This window comes from Manis pentadactyla, chromosome 15 (assembly GCF_030020395.1).
Source record: "Manis pentadactyla isolate mManPen7 chromosome 15, mManPen7.hap1, whole genome shotgun sequence".
Classification (NCBI taxonomy): domain Eukaryota; kingdom Metazoa; phylum Chordata; class Mammalia; order Pholidota; family Manidae; genus Manis; species Manis pentadactyla.
Window position 1 is genome coordinate 19,753,828 of NC_080033.1, and position 26,592 is coordinate 19,780,419.

The 26,592-nt window shown below is 43.1% G+C and overlaps 1 protein-coding gene and 1 long non-coding RNA gene across 4 annotated transcripts in view; one reads left to right on the plus strand and one right to left on the minus strand.

The window, feature by feature from the left end:
• Window positions 1-26,569, minus strand: LOC130681067 (uncharacterized). Its single transcript, XR_008994126.1, has 4 exons — window positions 26,406-26,569; window positions 22,983-24,674; window positions 19,865-20,004; window positions 1-158 (listed from the first exon to the last, which is right to left on the minus strand). It is a non-coding gene; the product is annotated as an uncharacterized LOC130681067 (long non-coding RNA).
• WDR62 (WD repeat domain 62) overlaps window positions 1-26,592 on the plus strand; it is a 49,216-nt gene that overhangs the window by 4,216 nt on the left and 18,408 nt on the right. For all 3 annotated transcript variants that reach the window (XM_036929080.2, XM_057493191.1, XM_036929082.2), the window contains exons 4-13: window positions 2,228-2,285; window positions 2,474-2,644; window positions 3,551-3,688; window positions 4,095-4,277; window positions 5,567-5,727; window positions 7,118-7,307; window positions 19,892-20,029; window positions 21,440-21,618; window positions 23,081-23,172; window positions 24,469-24,594. In XM_036929080.2, the coding sequence (XP_036784975.2) occupies window positions 2,228-2,285; window positions 2,474-2,644; window positions 3,551-3,688; window positions 4,095-4,277; window positions 5,567-5,727; window positions 7,118-7,307; window positions 19,892-20,029; window positions 21,440-21,618; window positions 23,081-23,172; window positions 24,469-24,594 (1,436 nt within the window). The remainder of the gene's footprint in view (window positions 1-2,227; window positions 2,286-2,473; window positions 2,645-3,550; window positions 3,689-4,094; window positions 4,278-5,566; window positions 5,728-7,117; window positions 7,308-19,891; window positions 20,030-21,439; window positions 21,619-23,080; window positions 23,173-24,468; window positions 24,595-26,592) is intronic.

A 26,592-nucleotide genomic window follows, 5' to 3' on the forward strand; every position in this document is an offset into this window, starting at 1 on the left:
AACAGTAGGAAAAACGCTTGTATGCCTTTCATACATGTTAACAGTTTACCACATTTGCTTTATCATTCTCTGATGACATATTAATTCTTGCTGAACCGTTTAAGAATAAGTTGTGGATGTGATGCTCCTGTACTTCTAAATATGTCAGTGTGTATTTCCTGCAAAAAAAAAAGGAGACATTATTCTTCAAATCAAAATACATTAGCAAAATCAGGAAATTAAATAGCACTACCATCTACTCTTCATTCAAATTTCACCATTTGTTCCAAGAATGTCCTTTATAGCAAAAGGATTCTGTCCAGAATCCCACATTGGATTTAGTTGTCTCTTTAGTCTCCTTCAGTCCCAAGCAGTTGCTACATCTTTTCTTGACTTTCATGGCCTTGACACTTTAGAGTATCACAGGCCAGGCATTTTGTAGAATGTTTATCTGATGTTTCCACATGGGTAAAGATTCCACATCTTTGGCAGAAACACCTCAGAAGCAATCCTGTGTTCTTCTCAGTGCATTCTATCAGGAGGTGCAGGATGTTAATCTTTCCCGTGACTGATAGTGTTCACATTGAGCCCTTAGTTAAAGTGACATCTGCAAGACCACTCCACTGCAAAGCCTCTCTTTTTCCCTTGTTGATTAGTGAGTATCTTGCGGGGAGTTTCTCTGGAAATGTGCACATATTACCATGTTCTTCACCAAACTTTCACTCACTAGTGAAAGTTAACATGGCTTTCACATTTTTAAAAGCTCCCCAGGGGATTCTGATGTGCAGCAGAACTGAGAACCCTGGCCTCGAGTTCTGCCCTGTCTATTAGGTAACCTTGGGTAGGGGATCTCCCTGTGTTGAGGTCTCCTTATCTCAAAACTGGCTAATGAGAATCCTGACTTCTTGGAGTGTGTGCAAGAAAGCAGTGTGGCGATGCCCACGCGGCATGTGACAGAGGGCCAGGCACAGGGCTGGGGCTTGTGACAGTGCAGTTAGGGGTGGCTGCAGACAACAGAAGTCCCACAGCAGGCATGGCTTAAAACACAAGAGCATGCTCTTCCTGCATGTAAGAAGTGACCAGGGGGGCTGGTGTCTTTGCACATATCAAGGACTCTACTTCCATCTTTCTGTTCCACCCTGCTTAATGTGAGGTTCTGTTCTGGAGGTCACCTCATGCTCCAGGGTGGAGTTCTGGCTGTCATGTCCGTGTTTCAGAGAGGAAGTGAGTAGGGATCAGGGCAAAGAGTTTCCTTTGAGAAGCTTTTCTACAAGTCCCACAGAGCACTTGAATTTATCTTGTATTCACCAGACAAAGTCACGGAGCTGTGCCTGTTTAGCTACAAGAGAGATGAGGAAATGTACCGTGGCTGGGAACATTGCCACATTAAAATTGGGATTCTGTCAGCGAGGAAGGAGGGGCAAGTGGATACTGGAGAGGCAGCTTGCCTGTCTGCTGCTGTAAGGAGTGGGGGAAAGACACCAGAGGTTTGAGTTGATGATAAATGTTCTATGAGATTGTCAAAGACTCACTTAGAGGCATTTTAGTTATCTGCACTCCAATTTACTCATGTGAGGGAGATGGTTATAAGACTATTAAAGAATAAAGGTAAAATCAGGATTAAAAGAAGGGAGAGAACAAAAATAATGCAGTTTGGGAACAGTGAAACTTGCTGCCAAAAAACATGTATTAGTCTAGTCCTTCAGTCCTTGTGCAGGCTAACTGGGAGTATCAGAAACATGTCGGTCATTTTTCTACAACACCTTGAGCGTTTAGCAGTGGAGCCCAAGCTACAGGCTGTGTCCATGTGATGTCTGCCAGGGTCCTCCCTTCAGCACCACACCTATAGTTAGGCCAGATCTGTACCCTTTCCTGCATCCAAATTCCTCAGGGTTACTGGATGGATGGGGTCTTAGGGAGCCCACCCCTGCTGAGAGAGAGGAAAGAAGGGTCCCCCTAATGTCCACCCCATCTGGATTTGGGGTTTTAGGAAGAAAGGGGCCTTTACATTTACCCACGTTTCCCTGTGCCACTGCCTGCCTTCTGGTAGCAGGGAATGCAGGAGACGCTGTGTGCTATGTTGGCACACAGACAGCACTGGCTCTGGGAGCTGCTGGCGCTCACCTCTCCTGGCTTCTGCCAAGGCTTGGGAGCCAGGAGGGGGCAGAGTTCTGTGAGCATAGGCAGGCTGAGGTCTGGCTGCCCTCCCTCAGTGCAGCCAGTGATCAACCCCTTTACTTGCCCCCAGGAAGTCTCTGAGTGCTCTGGCCTTCTCCCCTGATGGGAAGTACATAGTGACAGGGGAGGTGAGTTGTGATCGCCATTGAGTGGGTGGGGAGGGCTCTTGGGGCCATTCCTGCTGTCCCAGAAAGGTCCCATGGCAATTGGGGGGTGGCCTTTGGGCACACACTAGGGCAAAGCTAATTTCATCCCTGACATCCCCTTTAGACCTGCTGGGTGCAGAATCCAGCAGTAATGGCCCTACCTTCCCCAGAATGGGCACAGGCCTGCTGTGCGCATCTGGGACGTGGATGAGAAGAGTCAGGTGGCTGAGATGCTAGGCCACAAATACGGCGTGGCCTGTGTGGCCTTCTCCCCCAGTATGAAGCACATTGTGTCCATGGGCTACCAGCACGACATGGTACTCAACGTCTGGGACTGGAAGGTGAGATGACTGGTGGGTGTGCGGACAGGCAGCCAGCTGCTAGAGCACCCAGAGTCTTGGGCATTAGGCAAACTAAATGAGATCACTTATTTATCCGGGAAATATTAAGCACCTGCTACATACTGATCCCTGTTCTAGGCATTTATTATAGGGTATAGGACAAGCTCTCAACTAGTGGAATTAAGATAATTTCATGCTGAACAGCTGTGACCTTGAGTGACTTACCCTCTCTATGAATCTGTTTCCTATCTGTTAAACGGATATAACAACCTCATTGGGTTGTGAAAATTCAGTGAGTAGATATGTACTGGAAGGCTGGACTTTGGAGCAGATAGGGGAGAACTTGAAGTTGGCAGAAGTGGGAACCAAGTCCTGGCTCTGTTCGTAATCTGCTGAGTGAGCTTGAGCACATGACATTCCCTCTGAGCCTGGCAGAAGAGGGAGAAGTATTGCCCTTATAGGGCTGTTGGGGGGATTCCATGAGGTACCCTGGGAAGGCTCGGGGGGCCCAGAGGGAGAGCACTGTGGCAGCTGTGGGTTGTGTCCTTGCTCCAGCGGTGGCTGTCCTCCCATCCAAGTACTAACCAGGCCCAACCCTGCTTAGCTTCCGAGATCAGACAAGATCGGGCACGTTCGGTGGTGTGGCTGTCCTCAGTACCATGTGTGGGCTGCAGAGCTGGGCTCTTGGGCAGAGCTTTGGAACTTACTCTTAGGTGGGAACCTTCCCAAGCCTCGCCTCCTCTGTATTGGAAATGATAAGAGTGCCACATACAGGTGTCCCCATAAGCAGCTTCCTGGAAGGCCCAAGGGAAACAGGGGAGTGGGGAGATGCAGGGCTGAGGACAAAGCACGAACAGTCCAGTAGGGTGGGTGCTGGCATGAACTTCTCCACATTGATTCTTCCAGAAAGACATTGTGGTGGCTTCCAACAAGGTATCGTGCAAGGTCATTGCCCTTTCCTTCTCAGAGGACAGCAGCTATTTTGTCACCGTTGGAAACCGTCATGTGAGGTTCTGGTTCTTGGAAGCTTCCACTGAAGCAAAGGTGAGTTTCTGTCTCTGCCGCCTCAGTCAGTCCGAGGGAATAGCCACCAGGGGCAATATGGACTCATGCGTCTACCTGAGGTTTGGGGGCAGTGACCTCAGGCCATCTGGGCCTTCGGGGGTCCTGCTTCTGGACTTGCTCTCAGGTGCTAACCGGCAGCCCTGCTGGGAAACCTCCTCCCACCCCCCAACCCTACGCAGTAGTCATTCCCGGACTGCTGCTTTCCCCCTACCTCTGCCTGGAAGTGTGTGTTCTGTTTTTTCTTCCCTTCCTCTCCATTTGGAGGAGTTTCTTGGAGTCTCCCTGTGAGCTGTGTTGTTATCTGCTGATCATGAACAGCCCATAGTGACCTTGCTGGGGTCTAGGACAGTGGACAGTGTCTCACTGTGCCCTGCTTTACCTCTAGGTGACAGGCACAGTGCCCCTCGTAGGGCGCTCAGGCATCCTGGGTGAGCTGCACAACAACGTCTTCTGTGGTGTGGCCTGTGGCCGGGGCCAGATGGCAGGCAATACCTTCTGTGTGTCCTCCTCGGGCCTCCTCTGCCAGTTCAACGAGAAGAGGGTGCTGGAGAAGTGGATCAACCTAAAGGTATCCTACCCACCCTCGCTGCCATCAATGGCGGAAACACTGTCCCGTGACATGTGTCTCCAGGGACACTCAAGAGTGTCCCTGCCTGGTAGCTGGTTCTACCAGCTCTGGGTTTGACTTCTCAGAAGTTATGCTTGTATGACTCTGGCTGAGTGACTTTGCCTCTCTGAGCCTCAGTTTCCTCATCTGTAAAATGGAAATACTGCTCCTTACTCACAGTTGATAAATCACATGAGATGATGTATGTAAGGCACTCAGCACAGTGCCAGGTACCCTGTCATGGGCTCAAGGCTGCAATTGCATTCCCACCTCTGGTGGATCCGGTTCGCATTTTCTTCACTGATCACTCTTGGCTGTTGGAAGTACTGCATTTATTTTATTACTATTTTTAAGTGAGGTATGTTTGACTTAATAACTTTTCAGTCAAAAAAGACTATACAAAATACCTAGCATTTTAAACTAAAGGATGATACATCAATAAATTACTCTTTTCTTCAGGATCCAAGGGTTGGAGTCCAATCTGTCTTACCATTCTGAGACTAGATGCCTGCCGGGCTGTTGACAGGAACATCAAAACATCATGGTTTTCCCTCCTTTTTCTATTCCTGCTCTTGTGACCCTCTGTCATCTTCAGGGTTAAAGGCGCGGTGTCAGACATATGGAAGAATTCTGAGTTTTATGGGTCCTTCCTCATTTAAACATTTTTTTTCTCATCCTAATACTCTTTCTAGAACTTCAGCTTTTTAAACAAGTCAGAAGCTTTCAACAGATAGATATGCAGCCCTGAATAGTTGTCTTAAATGACTTATAAATTAAGTCCCTCTAGATTAGGAAAAACTCTAATCTGTGTCCACGGGTCTGGTGCTTCCTGCCCCTTCTGTCTGAATATCCTGGCAGTGTAGACAGTCCTTCCTGTATACAGTCATTATTTTCTATGCTGCTTTGAAGTACAATCTCTGTGAAGTTGTTTTTAAGCAATAGAGAATAAAGTTTAAACCCCGCTACCGCAGGTGACCTATGTGAAGTCCCAATCTGCAGAACAGATGACTTTGCACACAGCTGAGCTCTGTAGACAGCACTGATGACTGTCCTGATTTGTGCCTCTGCCTGCTGACAAGTTTCCTTCAATTGTGACTGTATGCTATCCAGTTTTCAGAAAATTTAAAATTTGCTAAAATGGGCTTCTCAGACTCACAAATTATAAGGCTTCTCTGGGGCCCAAAGGCTGCCCTATGAGTCCTCATGTCACCAGAACACCAAGTCCATGTGGGTCCTCTTTACCCCCACAGGTCTCCCTGTCTTCCTGCCTCTGTGTCAGTCAGGAGCTCATCTTCTGCGGCTGCACAGACGGGATAGTCCGCATCTTCCAGGCCCACAACCTGCTCTACCTTGCCAACCTGCCCAAGCCACACTACCTTGGGGTGGATGTGGCCCAGGGCCTGGAGCCCAGGTACTGCTCGGCAGAGGGAGGGAGAGGGACCTACCCAGGGACTTTCTTCTCCCTGGTCCATTTACGTATTTGGCCAGCCCTGGTCTGGAAGCAGGATACGACTATAATGAGGTAAGAAAATCTCTGCCACCATGAATTCTGCAGTGTAGTGAGGGAACTCAGGGATAAACAAGTGCACAAACAAGGCCATTTCAGATAGCTTGTATGACTCTGGCTAAGTCACAAATGTGCTTTGGTGAAATAAAGTGGAGACTTTTGGTGGAGAGTGCCTTGAGGGTGGGACTGCTTTAATTGGGTGACCAGGAGAAGCTTCTCTTCTGAGAAGGAGCCAGCTCTGTAGAGAGCTAGGTCCTGACAGCAAGCGTAAAGGCTTAAAGGGGGTAGCACATGGCTTGGCATGTGGCAGGAACAGCTAGGGGCTGTGTGGCTGGAGCCCAGTGTGCCAGGGGAGGTGGGAGAAGATAGGTCCAAACATCAGTAGAGGTCAGTGAGAGGAGCTTGCAGTCTGTTCAGAAGTTGATGGGCAACTGCTGGGATTTCAGGCATTGGGGTTACATGGTCATGCCTTGAACATTAGATCCCTCTGGCTGCCATATTGAGAGCGGGTGGCATATGCTGAGCTCCAGCATATCTTCCCCTTTGTCCAAAGGCTGTTGTGTGGGGTTGGGGGAGCTATCTAACCAGGTGGCGCTGGGTGCCTGAGGTTGCCTCCTTATAGATTGCCGGACCTTAGTTCCTGGTTGCCTTTTCTAAGAGAGAGCCTAGAGAGGGTAACTGGGTGTCTCAAAGGAAAGAGAAGGTGAGTGAGCCACCTACAGACAGTGATGTGTTATGCCCAGCTTTGCCACCTTCTGCTGTGTGGCCTTGGATGGGTCAGTTTATCAATCTGTGTTTTAATTCCTCATCTGTAAAATACAGTGTTTACCTTTTACGGAGGTTGTGAGAATTCATTATAGCTAAAGCACTTGGCTTGGCATATAGTAAGTGCTCAGTAAACTGGAGCCTTTGTAGGAAGGCACCAGGCCAGGAGATGGCTCCCCAGCTCCCTCGCAAGGGATTTTTGATCATATGTTGGTGGGGCTAGTGAAAGAGGACTGAGGTAATGCCCATTATCTTTCCATGCTCAGAGAGAGAATGGAGCTTGGGTTAGGTAAAATGAGGGCAAAGAAACAAGAGTTGAAAATTCAAATGCTCTTGTGGGCCAAACAGAAGCTTCCACTTTACAACCTCTATATTAGAAGCAAAGCAAAGTGGAAGAGAGGGACCACCACAAACAGCATAAGGGACGGCATTGCCAGGCAGGAGGCAGCTCGAGTGTCACCAGAGGCAGGTGTCACTACTCACAGTGACACTGACTGTGACTGACTGATGACCCAAGTGGCCTTGTTAGCTTCCTTTTCCGCAGGAAGGCAGAAGCAGTCTACCCAGATACAGTGGCGCTGACCTTCGACCCCATCCACCAGTGGCTGTCCTGTGTATATAAGGATCACAGCATCTACATCTGGGATGTCAGAGACATCAACAAAGTAGGCAAGATGTGGTCAGAGCTCTTCCACAGCTCCTACGTCTGGGATGTGGAGGTGAGCCCTTCTTTTCCTCCCCTCCGCCCTGCTCAGCTCCATTGAGAGCTCAGCTGGGGAAAGCTTCTACAGAGTTTGGGGAACCCATTTGGCCGTTCCTTCAAAAGATACTCATGGACCCCGAATGTGTCAGGTGCTGTTCTGGATGCTGGGGACACAGCTGAGAAAGAAGTCCTGCCCTCATGGAACTCACATTTACCTGGGGAGGAAACCCACGCACCTCATCAATATGTGACACGCCAAGTATTCCTCTCTGAAGAAAATAAAACAGTGTAGGAGAAAAGAGGGTGGAGGGTGCTGTTCTAGAGAGGAGAGTGGTCAGGGTGGGCCTCTCTGAGGACGTGACATCCGCACAGAGACCTGCAAGAAGTGAGGGCGTGAGGCACGCAAGCCTGGAGAAAAGAGCAGCCACATGTGGACCTCAGCTTGCTGTGGGTGGCCATCTGTGTGACGTGGTGCTATTTTTTAAAGTGTTGTGGTTTCGATTTTATGAGAATGAATCTGGGGATTTCATTCTCTAAAGCTGTTCTAAGTATTCCTTGCAGATAAGAATTGGATTCTAATTTTTCTTTCTTAAAATTTCTAACTTCCAGGGATGTTTGTGCTACATAAACTATGTTTTCAGTGGCCCAATTCAGAATTGGGAGGAATAACTTTATCCTTTTAAATAAGCATTATTCAGGCCTTTGACTTCTTGAATCTAATGTTTCTATTGATAGCACTTTTCTCACTTAACAAAAATGTTTGTTAAATAAAGTTATATATAAATATACTCCTCTTGGGAAAAAAAAGGCGAGATATTACAGATAAAGCCAAAGTCTATTTTGATCACCTCCTAGCCTCTCAAATCCTGCTTGCTCTCACCCTCACCCTTTCTAGTTCATTATGTTTTTTTCAGTTTGTTTTCTGTGCATCTGCCTGTTATATATATATTTATATATATAACTCTCCAACAAAGATATCTGTGAATGTATCTTTTTATCAGTTCTGAAACATTCTCAGCCAGTACAGATTTATACTTTCTCTCTCTCCTGTAACTCGAATGTCCTGTCGCTCTCTATCCTTCATAGTTTTTAATATAAAGCAGATCTAAAAACCACACTAAAGAAAGGTAGTTTATGGATTATTGTTAGCAGCTGTTGATGCTCAATGCCTAGATCCATATCTTCATTGGGGGTTGCAGTACGGTGATATTCTAATTCTACTATTTCTTTTTAATAGTTGGACTACTTATATGAAGCACCCTTCCCCTCAGCTACCATTTGGTCACCTAGTGGTACACTTCACATAGGAAAGGCAGGATAAATGCTTGATTCTTTCCCTTTATTTACCAGTTTCAAGATAATGAATTGGTTCCCTGTCCTCTAAAGGTAACTAGATCTTTTTATTTAGTATCATTATAAACTCATGTATTTAAATATATTGGATATGTTTTAATCCATTGCACTTATTAACATCATTGGAGCTCAGACTGTCCCAACTTTGGCCAGTGTGAGACTCTTCAGGTTGGCTCTTAAGTTCTTTGGACATAGACTTGCTAGTCTTTGATAGCTACCTTGCTATTTAAGATGATAAAATGTTCTAGCCACATCTTGTATGTTTGTTGTCCCAGACCTATTATCAGCCATTTCTTGAAGAAGCCCTGGCTGTTTTTTTTACTTTGATTTTCAATTTGAATTGGTATTTCAGAATCATAGTCTGGGTGCTGGGGATGCCCCTAGCTATTGCATTGATCTTTCCAGAATCCTAGTTCTCGAAGACACAAGGGATGATGGAATTAGAATATCCCCAGTTAATTATTTACTTGTTCCACATTATATATACAACAGTCTGAGAATGAATATTATTCAATTTGAAAAGAATGAAAAATTTTTTGTGTACTCTTCATTCTCCAATTTTTAAAATAACTATACTGTATCTATGTGATCTGATCATGTAGCCACTATATAGTATATTCTCTCCCTTTGACCCCATTTATTTTGGGAGAGTATTAAGTGTGTGTGTATATATATATATAGTGGTAAAATACATATAAACATAAAATTTACCATTTAAATAATTAAAAATATATAATTCAGTGGCATTTAGTACATTCACAATGTTGCACAGCCAGAACTACTATCTAGTTTTGGAACATCTTCACCCCAAAAGGAAACTCTGTACCCATGAATCATCCCCCCTTCCCACTCTCCCAGCCCCCAGCAACAGCTAATCTGCTTTCTGTCACTGTGGATTTGCCTGTTCTGAACATTTCAAATAAATAGAATAACAGAACATGTGGACTTTGTGTCTGGCTTCTTTCATTTGGTGTAGTGTTTTCAAGGCTCATCCCTGTCGTGGTACGTTTCAGTACTTCATTCCTTTTGAAACCTGAGTAATATTCCAGTGTATGGATAATACCACCTTTTATTCTCCATTTGTCAGTTGACATTTGGGTTGTTTCCACCTTTTGGCTATTATGAATATTGCTGCTGTGAACATTCATCTACATTTGTTGGAACATCTGTTTTCAATTATTTTGGCTAAATACCCAGGAATGGAATTGCTGGGCCATTTGGTAATTTTTTTAACTTTTTGAGGGACCACCAAACTCTTCCGCAGCAGCTGCACCATTTTACATTCCTACCAGCAATGGATAAGGGTTCCAATTTCTCCATACCCTTACTAATACTAGTTATTTTTCTTTTTTTTTTAATTATAAACAGCCATCTTTGTATTTGTATGATACCATACTGTAGTTTTGACTTGGATTTCCCTAATGATTAATGATGCCAAACATCTTTTCATGTGCATGTTGGTCATTTGTGTATCTTATGAAAAAAGTCTGAGTCTTTTGCCCATTTTTCACCTGGAGCGTCTTTTTGCTGTTGAGTTGTAAGCATTCTCTGTATATTATGGTTAGTAGACCTTATCAGATACATGAATGACAAATATTTTCTCCCATTCTTTATAATGTCTTCAATTTCTTGATGCTGTCCTTTGCTATACAAAGGTTTTAAATTTTGATGAAGCCCCATACATCTATTTTTTCTTTTGTTGCTTGTGCCTTTGGTATCATATCTAAAAAAACATTGCCAGATCTACAGTCATAAAGATTTACCCCATGTTTTCTTCTAAGAGCTTTATCGTTTTAGCTCATCTTTGATCTCTTTTGAGTTAATTTTTGTGTATGGTGTGAATAAGGGTTCAACTTCATTATTTTGCATGTGTATATAGTTCCAGCACCATTTGTTGAACAGACTATTCTTTCCGTATTGGACAATGTTGGCACACTTGTCAAAAATCAATTGACCATAGATCTGTGGTTTTAATTTTGGACTCTCAGTTATATTCCATTGATGTCTGTCTGTCTTTATGCCTGTACCACATTGTTTTTATTACTGTAGCTTGTAGTAAGTTTTGAAATTGGGAAATGTATGTCCTATAACTTTGTTCTTCTTTATCAATATTGGTTTGGCTATTTGGTTTGGTCCCTTGCAATTCCATATGAATTTTAGCATCAGCTTTTCTATCCCTGCAAAAAAAAGTCTGTTTATCTCCATTATAATCTTTATTTCCTCCCTTCTGCTAGCTTTTGGTTTGTTTTTCTCTTCTTTTTCTAATTCCTTAAGGTTAGAAGTTATTGATTTGAGATCTTTTTTAATGTAGGTATTTACATCTATAGATTTCCCACTGGGCATTGCTTTTGCAGCATTTCATAAGTTTTGGTGTATTGTATTTTCATTTTTGTTTGTTTCAAAGTGTTTTCTAATTTCCCTTTTGATTTCTTCTTTGACTCATTGGTTGTGTAAGGTGTGTTGTTTAATATTCACATGTTTGTTAATTCTCCAAATTTCCTTCTGTTATTCATTTGTGGTTTTATTCCATTGTGGTTGAAGAAGATTGTATGATTATGGTCTTTTAAAGTTTATTGAGACTTCTTTTGTTATCTAACATGTGGTCTATTCTGGAGAATGTTCCATATTCACTTGAGAAGAATGTGTATTTTACTGTTTTTGGTTGGTGTATTCTTTATATATGTTAAATCTAATTGGTTTATAGTGTTCTTCAAGTCCTCTATTTCCTTATTGTTATTCTCTCTAGATCTATCTTTTATCAAAAGTGGAATATTGAAATCTCAAACTACTATTATAGAACTGTATATTTCCTCTTCAATTCTGTCCATTTTTGCTTCATGTATTTTGGGTCTCTGTTGTTAGGTGTGTATTTATTAAAGATAGTGCTTGTATTTATTAAATGTGCTTGTATTTATTAAATGTTCTTGATGATTGACCATTTTATCAATATATAATGCCCTTTATTGTCACATGTAACCATTTTTGACTTAAAGCCTATTTTGTCTGTCATTACCGTAGACATGCAAAGCTCCCTTCTAGTTGCTATTTGAATGGAATATCTTTTTCTATACCTTTATTTTCAACCTATATGTGTTTTTGGATATAAAGGGAATCTCTTACAGACAACATGTAGTTAAATCATTTTTTTCTTAGTGCATTCTGCCAATTTCCTTTTGATTAGAGAGTTTAATCCATTTACATTTAATTATTCATATATAGGCTTTATTTTGCTATTTACTTTCTATATATCATATCTTTTGTGTTCCTTAATTCTTCTATCACTACTTTCTTTTGTGTTTAGCTGATTTCTTTTTTTTAGTGTTCCATTTTGATTTCTTCTGTATATTAATTCTGGAGGATTACAAGTGATTTCTTAAATGTGTAACAAACTGGTTTGAAGTAATACCAACTTAGCTTCACTGGTATACACTGTGCTCTTATATAGCTCTGTCCCTCCCCACTTCATGTTGTTATTGTCACAAACTATATCTGTATCTATTGTATATGTACTAACATTGATTTATAATTATCATCTTATGCCTTTGTTTTTTAAGTTATATATGAAAATAAGGAGTAGTTACAAACCAAAAACACAGTAATACTGGCTTTTCTACTTACCTACATACTTTTACCAGTGTTAATTATTTCTTCATATGGCTTTGAGTAACTGTCTCATGTCCTTTCATGTAACCCTGTAGGATTCCTTTTAGCATTTTTTGTAGGGCAGGTGCCTTTACAACAAACTCTCTCAACTTTTATCTGGGAAGTCTTAATTTCTCCTTAAATTTTGAAAGATAGTTTTTGCTGGATGTAGAATTCTTGGTTGACAGATTTTTCTCTCTATCATATTTTAAATGTATTGTCCCACTACCTTCTGGTTTCCATTTTTGATGATATCTAGGCTATTTTTCAAACTTGGTACATTTTCTTAATGTCTTTTAGCTTATTTTAAAATATGAGTTTTTAAATCTGTTTTATGGAAGTGTGTTTCTAGTGTACTTTCTTTTATTTTAAAGAGTAACTTTGGGATTTGGCCTTGGTCCTTTTGTTGTTCATTTTTGTATGACACCAGTTTTTTTGAATTTTTAGAAATTGGTGTGGTTAAAGATAGGTTTTCTAACTTCCCAAGAAGAATCCCATCTTCTATGATTTTTATACTATTTTAAAAATATGGTACCTTGCTTTCTGAAATTTCCTTATTATGTTCCTATGTATGTGTTATGTCTCTCATTTTATCTGAACCTCCTCTTTACTTTGTCTTCCTTGTCCCTATCCTGACCAATTTTGTTTCTCCTCTCAGCAGTTTCCTCTCAGTGGGCTTTTGCCCTGGAAGGGAACCCTGCCTGGCAGGTCAGTTTTGAAAGTTCATAGGGCCCTAATTGCTGCAGCCCCCTTTAGACCTTCTTGCCAAGCCTTTGCATTCAACTGCAGTTGGAGTAGATAAAACCCTCCCAGTTTCAACTGTTGTTCAGTGTGGCCTGTTGTACTTTCCAGTGATTACCTGCTGGCTCCTCTGGGGTTATCTTGTTCTGGATCTGTCAAGTGCCTCATTGCTTCTCCTTGCTTTCTCCCAGGTACATGTTGATTACATGTGGGTCTTGTAACTGGAGAAAGTTTGTCCTACCTGATTGTATTTGGGGAGTTATGAGAGTATCTTGTCACCTGGTTTTGTTGTAAATGTTGTCCATGGTGTTTTGGTTTTGCTATAAATGTTGTCCATGGTATTTGGTTGCTCTTTTTACTTTGGGGATTGGGGATTAAAAATTGATGTGGCTGATGCCTTCATCTTCTAAGAACAGTCTTCCATATTTTCAAATCTCTTTATATGCTATCTTTTTGTCTCTCTGAACTGTATTCTGAATAATGTCTTTAGTTCTATCAGTTTACTTTATTTTCTTTTAACTGTGTCTAATCTTTGCTTTTTTTGTTTGCTTTTTAATTTTTTATTAAGGTATGATTGATATACACTCTTATGAAGGTTTCACATGAAAAAATAATTTGGTTACTACATTTACCCATATTATCGAGTCCCCCCATACCCCATTGCAGTCACTGTCCATCAGTGCATCAAGATGCCACAGATTCACTATGTGCCTTCTCTGTGCTAAACTGTTCTCCCCATGATCCCCCACACCATGTGTACTAAACATAATACCCCTCAATCCCCTTCTCCCTCCCTCCCCACCCGCCCTCCCCTTTGGTAACCACTAGTTCATTCTTGGAGTCTCTGAGTCTGCTGCCATTTTGTTCCTTCAGTTTTGCTTCAATTGTTATACTCCACAAATGAGGGAAATCATTTGGCATTTGTCTTTCTCCGCCTGTCTTATTTCACTGAGCATAATGTCCTCCAGCTCCATCCATGTTGTTTCAAATGGTAGGATTTGTTTCTTTCTTATGGATGAATAGTATTCCATTGTGTATATGTACCACATCTTCTTTACCATTCATCTACTGATGGACACTTAGGTTGCTTCCATATCTTGGCTATTGTAAAAACTGCTGCAATAAACATAGGGGTGCATATGTCTTTTTGAATCTGAGAACTTGTATTCTTTGGGTAAATTCCAAGGAGTGGGATTCCCAGGTCAAATGGTATGTCTATTTTTAGTTTTTTGAGGAACCTCCATATTGCTTTCCACAATGGTTGAACTAGCTTACATTCCCACCAGCAGTGTAGGAGGGTTCCCCTTTCTCCGCATCCTCACCAGCATTTGTTGTTCGTAGTCTTTTCAATGCTGGCTATCCTTACTGGTGTGAGGTGATATCTCATTGTAGTTTTAATCTGCATTTCCCTGATGATTAGTGATGCGGAGCATCTTTTCATGTGTCTGTTGACATCTGAATTTCTTCTTTGGAGAACTGACTCTTCGTATCCTCTGCCCATTTGTTAATTGGATTATTTGCTTTTTGGGTGTTGAGGAGTATAAGTTCTTTATATATTTTGGATGTTAACTCCTTGTCGGATATGTCATTTACAAATATATTCTCCCATACTGTAGGATGCCTTTTTGTTCTATTGATGATGTCCTTTGCCATACAGAAACTTTTTAGTTTGATGTAGTCCCATGAGTTAATTTTTGCTTTTGTTTCCCTTTCTCAAGGAGATGTGTTCAGGAAGAAGTTGCTCATGCTTATATTTGGGAGCTGTTTGCCTATGATTTCTTCTAAGAATTTTATGGTTTCATGACTGACATTCAAGTCGTTAATCCATTTCGAGTTTACTTTTGTGTATGGGGTTAAACAATAATCCAGTTTCATTCTCTTGTATGTAGCTGTCCAGTTTTGCCAACACCAGTTGTTGAAGAGGCTGTCATTACCCCATTGTATGTCCATGGCTCCTTTATCATATATCAATTGACCATATATGGTTGGGTTTATATCAGGGCTCTCTAGTTTGTTCCATTGGTCTTTGGGTCTCTTCTTGTGCCACTACCAAATTGTCTTGATTACTGTGGCTTTGTAGTAGAGCTTGAAGTAGAGCATAATCCCCCCAGCTTTATTCTTCCTACTCAGAATTGCTTTGGTTATTTGAGGTCTTTTGTGGTTCCATATGAATTTTAGGACCATTTTCTCTAGTTCATTGAAGTATGCTGTTGGTATTTTGATAAGAATTGCATTGAATCTATAGATTGCTTTAGGCAAGATAGCCATTTTGACAATATTAATTCTTCCTATCCATTAGCATGGGATGTGTTTCCATTTATTGGTATCTTCTTTAATTTCTCTCATGAGTGTCTTGTAGTTTTCATAGTATAGTTCTTTCACTTCCTTGGTTAGGTTTATTCCTAGGTATTTTATTCTTTTTGATGCAACTGTGAATGGAATTGTTTTCCTGATTTCTCTCTCTGCTAGTTCATCGTTAGTGTATAGGAATGCCACAGATTTCTGTGTATTAATTTTGTATCCTGCAACTTGACTGAATTCAGATATTAGATCTAGTAGTTTTGGAGTGGATTCTTTAGGGTTTTTATATACATCATGTCATCTGCAAACAGGGACAGTTTAACTTCTTCCTTGCCAATCTGGATGCCTTTTATTTCTTTGTGTTGTCTGATTGCTGTGGCTAGGACCTCCAGTACTATGTTGAATTGAAGTGGGGAAAGTGGGCATCCCTGTCTTGTTCCTGATCTTAAAGGAAAAGCTTTCAGCTTCTCACTATTAAGTATAATGTTGGCTGTGGGTTTGTCATATATGGCCTTTATTATATTGAGGTACTTGCCTTCTATACCCATTTTGTTGAGAGTTTTTATCATAAATGGATGTTGAATTATGTCGAATGCTTTTTCAGCATCGATGGAGATGATCATGTGGTTTTTGTTGATGGATTTTCAAATGTTGTACCATCCTTGCATCCCTGGAATAAATCCTACTTGATCATGATGGATGATCTTTTTGATGTATTTTTAAATTTGGTTTGCTAATATTTTGTTGAGTATTTTTGCATCTATGTTCATCAGGGATATTGGTCTGTAATTTTCTTTTTTTGTGGTATCTTTGCCTGGTTTTGTTATTAGAGTGATGCTGGCCTCATAGAATGAGTTTGGAAGTATTCCCTCTTCTACTCTTTGGAAAACTTTAAGGAGGATGGGTGTTAGATCTTCACTAAATGTTTGATAAAATTCAGCGGTGAAGCCATCTGGTCCAGAGGTTTTGTTCTTAGGTAGGTTTTTGATTACCAGTTCAATTTCATTGCTGGTAATTGGCCTGTTCAGATTTTCTGTTTCTTCCTTGGTCAGCCTTGGAAGGTTGTATTTTTCTAGAAAGTTGTCCATTTCTTCTAGGTTATCCAGTTTGTTAGTGTATAATTTTTCATAGTATTCTCTAATAATTCTTTGTATTTCTGTGGTGTCCATAGTGATTTTTCCTTTCTCATTTCTGGTTCTGTTTATGTGTGTCGACTCTCTTTTCTCTTGTTAAGTCTGGCTGGGGATTTATCTATTTTCTTGAAAAACCAGCTCTTGCTTTCATTGATTCTTTCTATTGTCTTATTCTTCTCAATTTTATTTATTTCTGCTCTTATCTTTATTATGTCCCTCCTACTAACTTTGGGCCTCATTTGTTCTTCTTTTTCTAGTTTCATTAATTGTGAGTTTAGATTGCTTATATGGGGTTGTTCTTCTTTCCTGAAGTAGGCCTGTATTGCAATATACTTTCCTCTTAGCACAGCCTTGCCTGCATCCCACGGATTTTGTGGTGTTGAATTAATGTTGTCATTTGTCTCCATATATTGCTTGATCTCTGTTTTTATTTGGTCATTGGATCCATTGGTTATTTAGGAGCATGTTGTGAAGCCTCTATGTGTTTGTCAGATTTTTCATTTTCTTTGTGTAATTTATTTCTAGTTTCATACCTTTGTGGACTGAGAAACTGGTTGGTACCATTTCAATCTTTCTGAATTTACTGAGGCTCTTTTTGTGGCCTACTATGTGATCTATTCTTGAAAATGTTCCATGTGCACTTGAGAAGAATGTGTATTCTGCTGCTTTTGGGTGTAGAGTTCTGTAGATGTCTGTTAGGTCCATCTGTTCTAATGTGTTGTTTAGTGCCTCTGTGTCCTTAACTTATTTTCTGTCTGGTTGATCTGTCCTTCAGAGTGAGTGGTGTGTTGAAGTCTCCTAGAATGAATGCATTACATTCTATTTCCTCCTTTAATTCAGTTAGTATTTGCTTCACATATGTAGGTGCTCCTGTGTTGGGAGCATAGATATGTATAATGGTTATATCTATTTGTTGGATTGACCCCTTTATCATTATGTAATGTCCTTCTTTGTCCCTTGTGACTTTCTTTGTTTTGAAGTCTATTTTGTCTGATACAAGTACTGCAACTCCTGCTTTTTTTATTAGTTGCATGAATTATCTTTTTCCATCCCTTCATTTTTAGTTTGTGTATGTCTTTGGATTTAAAGTGAGTCTCTTGTAGGCAGCATATAGATGGATCTTGTTTTTTTATCCATTCAGTGACTGTGTCTTTTGATTGGTGCATTCAGTCCATTTACATTTAGGGTGATCATCGATAGGTATGTACTTATTGCCATTGCAGACTTTAGATTCATGGTTACCAAAGGTTCAAGGGTAACTTCCTTACTATCTAAGAGTCTAACTTAACTCACTTAATATGCTATTACAAACACAGTCTAAAGGTTCTTTTCTTTTTCTCCTCCTTTTTATTCCTCCTCCATTCTCTATATATTAGGTATCATATTCTGTACTCTTTGTCTATCCCTTGATTGACTTTGGGGATAGTTACTTTAATTTTACATTTGCTTAGTAATTAACTGTTTTACTTTCATTACTGTGGTTTTTTAACCTCAGGTGACAGCTGTTAATCCTTAGGAACACTTCCATCTATAGCAGTCCCTCCAAAATAGACTGTAGAGATGGTTTGTGGGAGGTAAATTCTCTCTGCTTTTGCTAATCTGGAAATTGTTTAATCCCTCCTTCAAATTGAAATGATAATCTTGCTGGATAAAGTAATCTTGGTTCCAGGCCCTTCTGTTTCATTGCATTAAATACATCATGCCACTCCCTTCTGGCCTGTAAGGTTTCTGCTGAGAAGTCTGATGTTAGGCTGATGGGCTTTCCTTTGTATGTGATCTTATTTCTCTCTCTGGCTGCTTTTAATAGTCTGTCCTTATCCTTGATCTTTGCCATTTTAATTACTATATTTCTTTGTGTTGTCTTCCTTGGGTCCCTTGTGTTGGGATATCTGTGGATCTCCATGGCCTGAGAGTCTATCTCCTTCCCCAGATTGGGGAAGTTTTCAGCAATTACCTCCTCAAAGACACTGTCTATCCCTTTCTCTCTCTCTTCTTCTTCTGGTACCCTTATAATGCGAATATTGTTCCGTTCGGATTGGTCACACAGTTCTCTCAATATTCTTTCATTCTTAGAGATCCTATTTTCTCTCTGTGCCTCAGCTTCTTTGTATTTCTCTTCTCTAGTTTCTATTTCATTTATCGTCTCCACCATATCCAGTCTGCTTTTAATACCCTCCATTGTGCTCTTCAATGATTGGATCTCCAACTGGAATTCATTCCTGAGTTCTTGAATATCTTTCTGTACCTAGGCAGCCTATCACGGAGGGGGTCCTGGGAGCTGTGTAGCCAGCCAGGGAGCTGGAGCACCTGGAAATCATGAAAGCTCGCAAACTGCTGGGCAGAGTGCACCCGGACAATTTGTCTACCTGTCCTTTCTCCTGAGCAGTAAGCTCTGTGCAATCCTTGCCCCTTTAGCAGCCCTCTTGCTAAAGGCTTCCTTGTTAGGAAGTCTCTCAGTCTGCCCGCCTTTCTTTTGTCCCAGAGCAACCGGATATGGATCCCTGCTTTCCCCAAGCAGCTGGAAACTCAGTCTCTCCAGGAATTCTGCCTGTCTTAGCTTTCCAATCCCCTAATCACGAGAGTATCATGCAATCACCATGAAATGTAGGTTTGTGCTCCCAGAGCAGATCTCCAGAGTTAGGTGTTCAGCAGTCCCAGGCCTCCACTCCCTCCCTGCTCCATTTCTCTTCATCCCGCTGGTGAGCTGGGGTGGGGGAGGGGCTCGGGTCCCACGGAGCCACAGCTTTGGTACTTTACCCTGTACCGTGAGGTCTGCTCTTTTCTCCAGGTGTATGCAGTCTGGCGCAATCCTCTTTCCTGTTGCTCTTTCAGAATTAGTTATATTAATTATATTTTCATATTATATGCGGTTTTAGAGGGAAGCCTCTGTCTCACCTCTCACGCTGCCATCTTTAATCCTTCTAATCTTTGGTTTTTAATATGTTTTAGTTTTCATTTCTGGAAATTGCTCTATTTTGTTCTTTTTCAGCCCAACTTGGTTATTTTTTATAGCTTCTGGTCAACTACTCACACTTTTAATCTTGTTAAAGTTCTTCTGTTTCTTTAAACATATTAAACATAGTCATTTTATATTCTGTCTGATAATTCCAATATTTGACTGTTGTTTCTACTGTTTCTTGCTCACAGTACCTTGTGTCCTTTTGTGCTTAGTGATTTTTTGACCGACCTACCCATTTTCCTTGGGAATTTATTTGTGGGGTTATTTTATGCCCTGGGCTACAGATCGGATATGGACTACATGTGGTATAGCATTTTGTATCCTTTTTTCTGGTTTGTTTTTAACAGACAGTATTACACTATGCCTGTTTATCTGTAACTTAGTTTTTTCACCAAAATGCAACAGTGCAATACTGCTGTCATTGAAGTGGCTGTAATGACTCACCTTTGTCTTGTTCTCTGGGAACTGTAGGTGTATCCTGAGTTTGAAGATCAGAGAGCTTGCCTGCCATCAGGATCTTTTCTGACTTGTTCCTCAGACAACACCATCCGCTTCTGGAACATGGATAGCAGCCCTGACTCTCCCTGGCAGAAAAACATCTTCAGTAATGTGAGTGGCTTCATTGTGAACTGTCATTTAAGAGAAACAAGCCCTTCTTTAAGCTAGGATATTGGTGCAGGAGGTAATCTTATGGTATTAGGCTTCACTGAGGGTAGGAACTAGGAACAGGTAGTTCTAAGTTCTAAGGCAGGTAATTCTCTGTCACCCTCTCTCTTGTTTCTCTCTCCCTCTCTTTCTGAGCAACATGGTCCGTCCTCTGCCTCACCGTGCCGGTCAGCTCTTGCTCTCTGGGTGTGTGTTGACACACGATCCAGGCAACGCAACATACTCACTAGAAATGAAATTGCTGCCCAAGTTGTGAGTTGGAACTGGCTTGGAGAACACCTGATGGACCCCCCCAGTCAGGGGCTTCCCTGCCTAGCTAGCTGCCATGTAGTAAGGCCTTGGAGGAGTGCTGGCAGGACCCCAAAGAGACCATGATGGGAGGCTGGGGAGAAAACACTTTGCTGAAGAAATGGTTCGTATTGCTAGGTCAGTGAGGGAACTTCTTTTCGAAGCTGAGCCATGACCACAATCATGCATTCATTTATTCTGTAATTACTAAGGTCTATGCAATGTGCTGTCCTGCATGCTGGGGACACATTGGTGACTAAGTCAGGCCCTTTTCCTGCCCTATAGCACCCACAGTCTAGTTGGGTAGGCAGACAGTGACCCAGTAACTGCACAAATTGTGATATAATCACAAACATGATAAGCACCATGAAAGAATGTTGCAGTTTGCTAGTAGGATATATAATAGTCATCTGATCTTATCTGTGGTGTCAGGGGCAGCATCCTGGAGGAATAAACAACTGAGCTGAGATAAAGAGAACTGAAAGGAGTAAATAGGGGAGGAGAGAGTATTCTGCACTACGGGAATGCACAAACCTTCTCTTCTTCACCTATACATATAAATATAATATACATATTATATTTAGCTGCATACAATAGAAAAACCCAAAACAAGAGGTAAAAGTTTGGTTTTCTGACTCATAAAAATAGTGTGAAGGTAACCAATCTTGGCTATTTTGGCAGCTGCAGGGAGCCCTTAAAGACCAACAGCCTTCCAGCTCTCCACTCTGCCATTTTGAAGGAGTGGCCTTTGTCTTCATCATCCAAATGGTTGCTGGAGCTCCAATCATCACATCCAAGCTCCAGGCAGCAGAACAAAGAAGAGGAAGCAGAAGGGTTCTCACTTGTTTTACATCTCATTGACCAGAATTTATTCACAGTCTCATCTACCTGCAAGGGAGATTGGGAAACATAGTTATTATTCTGAGTGGTAAACCTCCCAGGTCAAAATTGAAGTTCTGTTACTATTGGAGAATGGGAGACTGCCTAGCAGGAGATGCAGAATTGCAGAGGTGCTTCAGAGCTTCCCACAGCACTGACCTCAGCCCTCCCCTCTCCTTCCTGCAGACCCTGCTGAAGGTAGTGTATGTAGAGAACGACATCCAGCACCTGCAGGACATGTCACACTTCCCAGACCGTGGGAGCGAGAATGGAACACCTATGGACATGAAAGCCGGGGTGCGAGTCATGCAGGTCAGTCCTGACGGCCAACATTTGGCTTCAGGCGACCGAAGTGGAAATCTGAGGCAAGTGGGCCCTGGTGGGTGTGTAGCATACACCTCCCAGCTCGGGCTTGTGTACATGGGCAGGGGAGAGGAGTCCTGGCCTTCACACTGCCAGCCCCTACTGGGAATGAGGAACTGAATGTCAATCTTGTAACCAGCCATCACTGGGAACTTAAGCCGAAAAGGGTCTTTCAGAGGGCTGAGATCAGGGTAGCTACCAGGACTCAGCAACTGGGGCATGTGAACTTTGCCTACAGAGCGGACAGGCAAACTTGTATGGCTCTAGGGCAGGGTAACCCTCTCACCAGCCATGTGGGACCACTGCTGAGCCATCAGAGAAAATACCAGTTGGAGCTTGGGGTATCCTGATGGTTCTCCCGAGGGCCAAGGCAAGAGGGACATTTGAGGGCTCAGCCTATTTACCTGAGCAGAGGTTTTTCAAGATGTTACTGGCCCCTTAGGTGCTGACAAAACATGAGCCCTGTCACAGGGACCAGGGTTAAGTTGACAAATGACAGCTGACCCTTGGGTGCTGGAGCAATTCATTGAGGGATGGAAGGACTGGGGAGAGCTGGAGAATGTGTACCCTTAAAGGGGCAGCCACCACACAGCACCAGGCATGGAGGCTCCAAGTTGTCATATGTTCCCATTGTCCAAGAGGAACACAAAGTGAAGGGTCTGTGTGTGTGAAATTATATGATTTTTAAATGCTGGCAACTGTTTTGATATCAATCATTGCATGAGGCAAACCGAATGTGCCCGTGGGCTGCACACATTGACAGCGCTTTGCTGTGGATGGCAAAAATAGTAACAAGCTAACTGGGTATAGTGCTCTTCCCCCAGGCCGGCCACTGGCCTGATATTGTGTCAACTGACTTAATCCTCTCATTGACACCTGAAATAAGTGCTGTTATTAGCTCCATCTTCAGATGGGTTAACTGAGGCAAGAGAGGCCAAGTGGCTAAGCTGAGATCACACAGATGGAGAGAGAATGCAGAAGCTGAGATGACTGTCTCTTATTTGAATCCTGGATAGCCTGTTGATTGTTGGATTTCATTTGGAAAGAATGAGGAAAGTCTAGATTTTAGACTCAGAATGAGGGATTGGAATCAAGTGTTCTCACCCATAGGTCCTATCCTGGAGTATGATCTCCTAGGCCTGGCCCCTGCTCCACCCCCAGAGGCCTCTGTACAGCCCTGCCCTAACCTCTGTTCCCCAGAGGACTGTCCTCCGTCTGGCTCATGAAGCCACAAGGGGCTGGGCACCGCTGAGGTGCTCCCAGGTTTGGCACTGCTTCCTTTAAGATGGCAGGTTTCTAGATGAGAAGAGTGGTTGGGCATCTCTAGACTAGTTGACCAGAGTAGGGGGTTCTCTGTGTCACCTACCTGGCTGCTCTGTCCTTTTCTAGCAGTGGCAGAGCATCTGGGCAGAGGCGGTGGGGGGTGCTCCGGACAGGGTACAGCAGGAAGCATATGTCTTGCAGGATCCACGAGCTGCACTTCATGGACGAGCTGGTCAAGGTAGAGGCCCATGATGCTGAGGTGCTGTGCCTGGAGTACTCCAAGCCTGAGACAGGTGAGCCCCTGCAGGGCGGCCGGGGGAAGGGCAGGGGAGTAGCCTCCACTGGCCGAGCTGCAGAGATGGATAGTTGGTGTCTGGTGGGACTGTGAATGACAGCTGGAAGTCCAAGTCCTATGTTTAGTAAGGGCTCCTGTTGCTGGGCCCTGGCACCGAGGTGGCTGGGACTCCAGAAGGTAAGACACCTGCTGGCAGGACTCAGCTTGACTTGCTTACCTTGGTCCCCAGCACCCCAAACAGTGCTCAGGCTAGAGGTAAATGTTGAATGGGTGAGGTAAGTTGCAGGCATGATGCCCTTTCATCCAGAAATACCCCTGCGAGCATTTCCTAGGAAGGAGGATAGCCATTTACATGACCATAGTGCACTTACCAAACATGGGGATTTTACTTTGATACCATATTGTCACCTCTCTTGTCCTTACGGTCCAATATGGCACCGCTGTTTTTCCAGTCCAGATTCATGCTTTATTTGCCATGGCTCTCTTGTCACCTTCATTCTGGAATATTTCCACAGCTTTGTCTTTATGACTTTGGCTTCGTGCAGAATATAGACCAGTCATTTTACAGGATTTCCTTCAATTTAGGTTTGTCGGTGTGTTTTCCTCATGCTTTGATTCTGATGGTACATGTTTGGCAGGAATAGGATGTAGGTGGAGTGACGTCCTGATATGTTAATGATCTCCCATGCTCTTCTTTCCATCTTCCCTCCCCTGTGCTCTTTGCCCCGACAAATTTTTAAAAACTCTCTTTTCATTCAGTACACCTTACCTGAGCTCCCCTTCTCCTCAGGTTGTATGTTAGACCTCAGACATACCAGGTGACAGGAGCAGGCACTGTTTGAGTGGCCAGCAGGGAAGGCCCAGTGGCAGCAAGTGGTAGCAGGGCTTGAATGAGGCCTGTGTAGCTAGAACTTAGTGAGTGAAGGGACAGTGTTTTTCGGAGACTGAGAAGTTGGCAGGACTTCACATGGCATACCACAGAGGTGGGCTTGGCAGGAAGAAGTGCTGGGCTTTGCTAGCACATCTGCTGTGGACACAAGCGTAGGAACGTCTGTGTGTACGAGATTCATCACCCCTCCACTGGAGGCATAGTATGTCAGATGCCAGGTTTGGGGGCTCTGAGGAAAGACAACACAGCTAGAGGAGTGGTCCCTTTCTGGGGTAAGTGGGCTGCAGCTATGGAACCAAAGGCTACTTCTTCAAGGCCTAGAAAGCTTGGTCACACTGCTCTCCAAGGGAAATCAAGGCATCAAGCAGCCTCTCAGGAACCGAGGGCCATCCTCTCCACTCACAGGGCTCACCTTGCTGGCCTCGGCCAGTCGGGACCGACTGATCCACGTGCTGAACGTGGAGAAGAACTACAACCTGGAGCAGACCCTGGATGACCACTCTTCCTCCATCACATCCATCAAGTTTGCTGGTGAGCCCCCTCCTTCGTGCTTACTTCACCTCATTAGATGGGCTCTTCTGGTTGCAAGTAACAGTGAAAGCTCCCTTTAGCTTAAACAAAAAAGAGATAAACAAACCTTAGATTCAGGCACAGCTAGATCCAAAGACTAATTTTCTCTAAAACTATCAGGACTCTGTCCCTTTATCGGCTGTGCTTTCCTCTTGTGGGTCTTGGTTGTCACTGTGCCATTGGAAAGAGATTTCCCCTCTTGCTATCAATTTTGGCAGAAATTAGGAGCTGACTTTCCTTGTGCAGGCCTGAGGCACCAGCCCATTCCCGAACAGTCATCAGTGCCAGGACTTAGGGGTATTCTCTTGGGCCAGGTCTGACTCATGGGTCCTGCCCCCACCTGCCTCCACCCCTGATCCAAGAGGACTGGCATTAGGCACATACTGGTTTCCAACAGGAAATGAAGGGCCAGTCCTGTGAGAAGGCCAAATGGGCACTGGTGACTTTGGCAGAAAAATAAGTGCCAATGACGATTGCTGGAGGCTAATGCTATGCTGGAGATGACCTTTGCACTGCCCCAGCTATTCCTTTCCTTATATCATTTTACAGCCAGAGTCACACAGTAGGTGCAGTATATGCAGACCTAGGATCTTGCCTAAGGCTGTCCTCCAAAGCCCACACTCAACCAGGAAATCTAAGGGATCCCTCCAACACTGGGAAGATTGAGTATGGAGGTCCCTGGCCCGAAGAGAGTCCAGGGGGAGGGGAGGCAGGCCCTGTGGGGTTTAACTGATCAGAACCCAAGAACATGTTCAAGAAGAATCTATTCGTGGAAAGAATACATTCATATGTCTGTCTAAATTCTTGGCTATGAAGAGTTTTTTAAACAGAATCTTGTGACTGAGAACGTGTTAATGTCCCTTGGTCCTCCCCACTTCCTTCCCCTCTCTCTCTAGCTAAGCTGGGTAAAAACAGGCTCACAGTGTTGGATGTGTCTTGACGACCTCACAAAAGCCGATCAGCTCAGACTTTTCAGACATCCTTAAAAAATTGTTTAACCCTCCCATTCCGCAGGATAGAAGTAAAATAAATCAGTGAATCTAGTGGTTTGGACGATAGTGACCACACGTTTAATGAATGGTCTAGATCCAAGAGAGGTGATGACTAGGCAGTGGGTGGCCTGGGAGTCAGCCTTTAAGGCCCCCTTCTGACGGGTGTGGGCATTCATTAGTGACCTGAAGCAGTCTGAGAGCATACAGTTCCTAAACTCAGCTCCTGAGGGCCCTGCTCTGCCAGGCTGGCTCACCTGGGGTTTATGCCTAAAATACTGATAAACCCAACTAAAGCTACCCTGCCAAAGAAGGATTCAGTCTTTTAATTGTTTTTGTGAAACATGTATCCAACAAGTGAATGGAAGATCTATGTTTAGTTTACAGAATATACAGTGAACAGCCACATCAGGTTCAGAGTCGGTAGGTATGAACTAGGACAGACCCACCCACAGTTTATGACCAGCAACTGTTCTGATTGCTTGCAGTCCTAACATTGCTAAATGCTCGGACTCACCTCCCAAGTTAAGCAGCATAATAATACCAGTAACTTGCAAGCCCTCTCTAGGTCCCTCCCAGCCATACTGCTCACTCCCTCTGAGCAGGTAACTCCTGTTTGAGTAACATCTTAATTTGTGTATCAGGCCCAGGCTCTCTCAAACATCCATTCATGAAAGAACAGATCTAAGTGTTTTATAATTGTTCTGCCTTTTCATCCTCACCACAACTCTGTGAGATATTTGCACTGTTACTCTTATTCTATAAAGAAGAAGAAAAGCTTACCAGGTGGCAGCCACTGTTCCTAGAGCTTCACACAACTCCACAGGGCGAGGGCTGTGATAGGCCCATTGTGCAGACAGAAAGCTGAGGCTCAGAAAGCCTAGGTTCATTCCTGGCCCTGCACTGACTCTGTGCCTGGGACAAGGCCTGTATGACTGAGCTCCTGGAGTCACATGTATACAATGGGCTG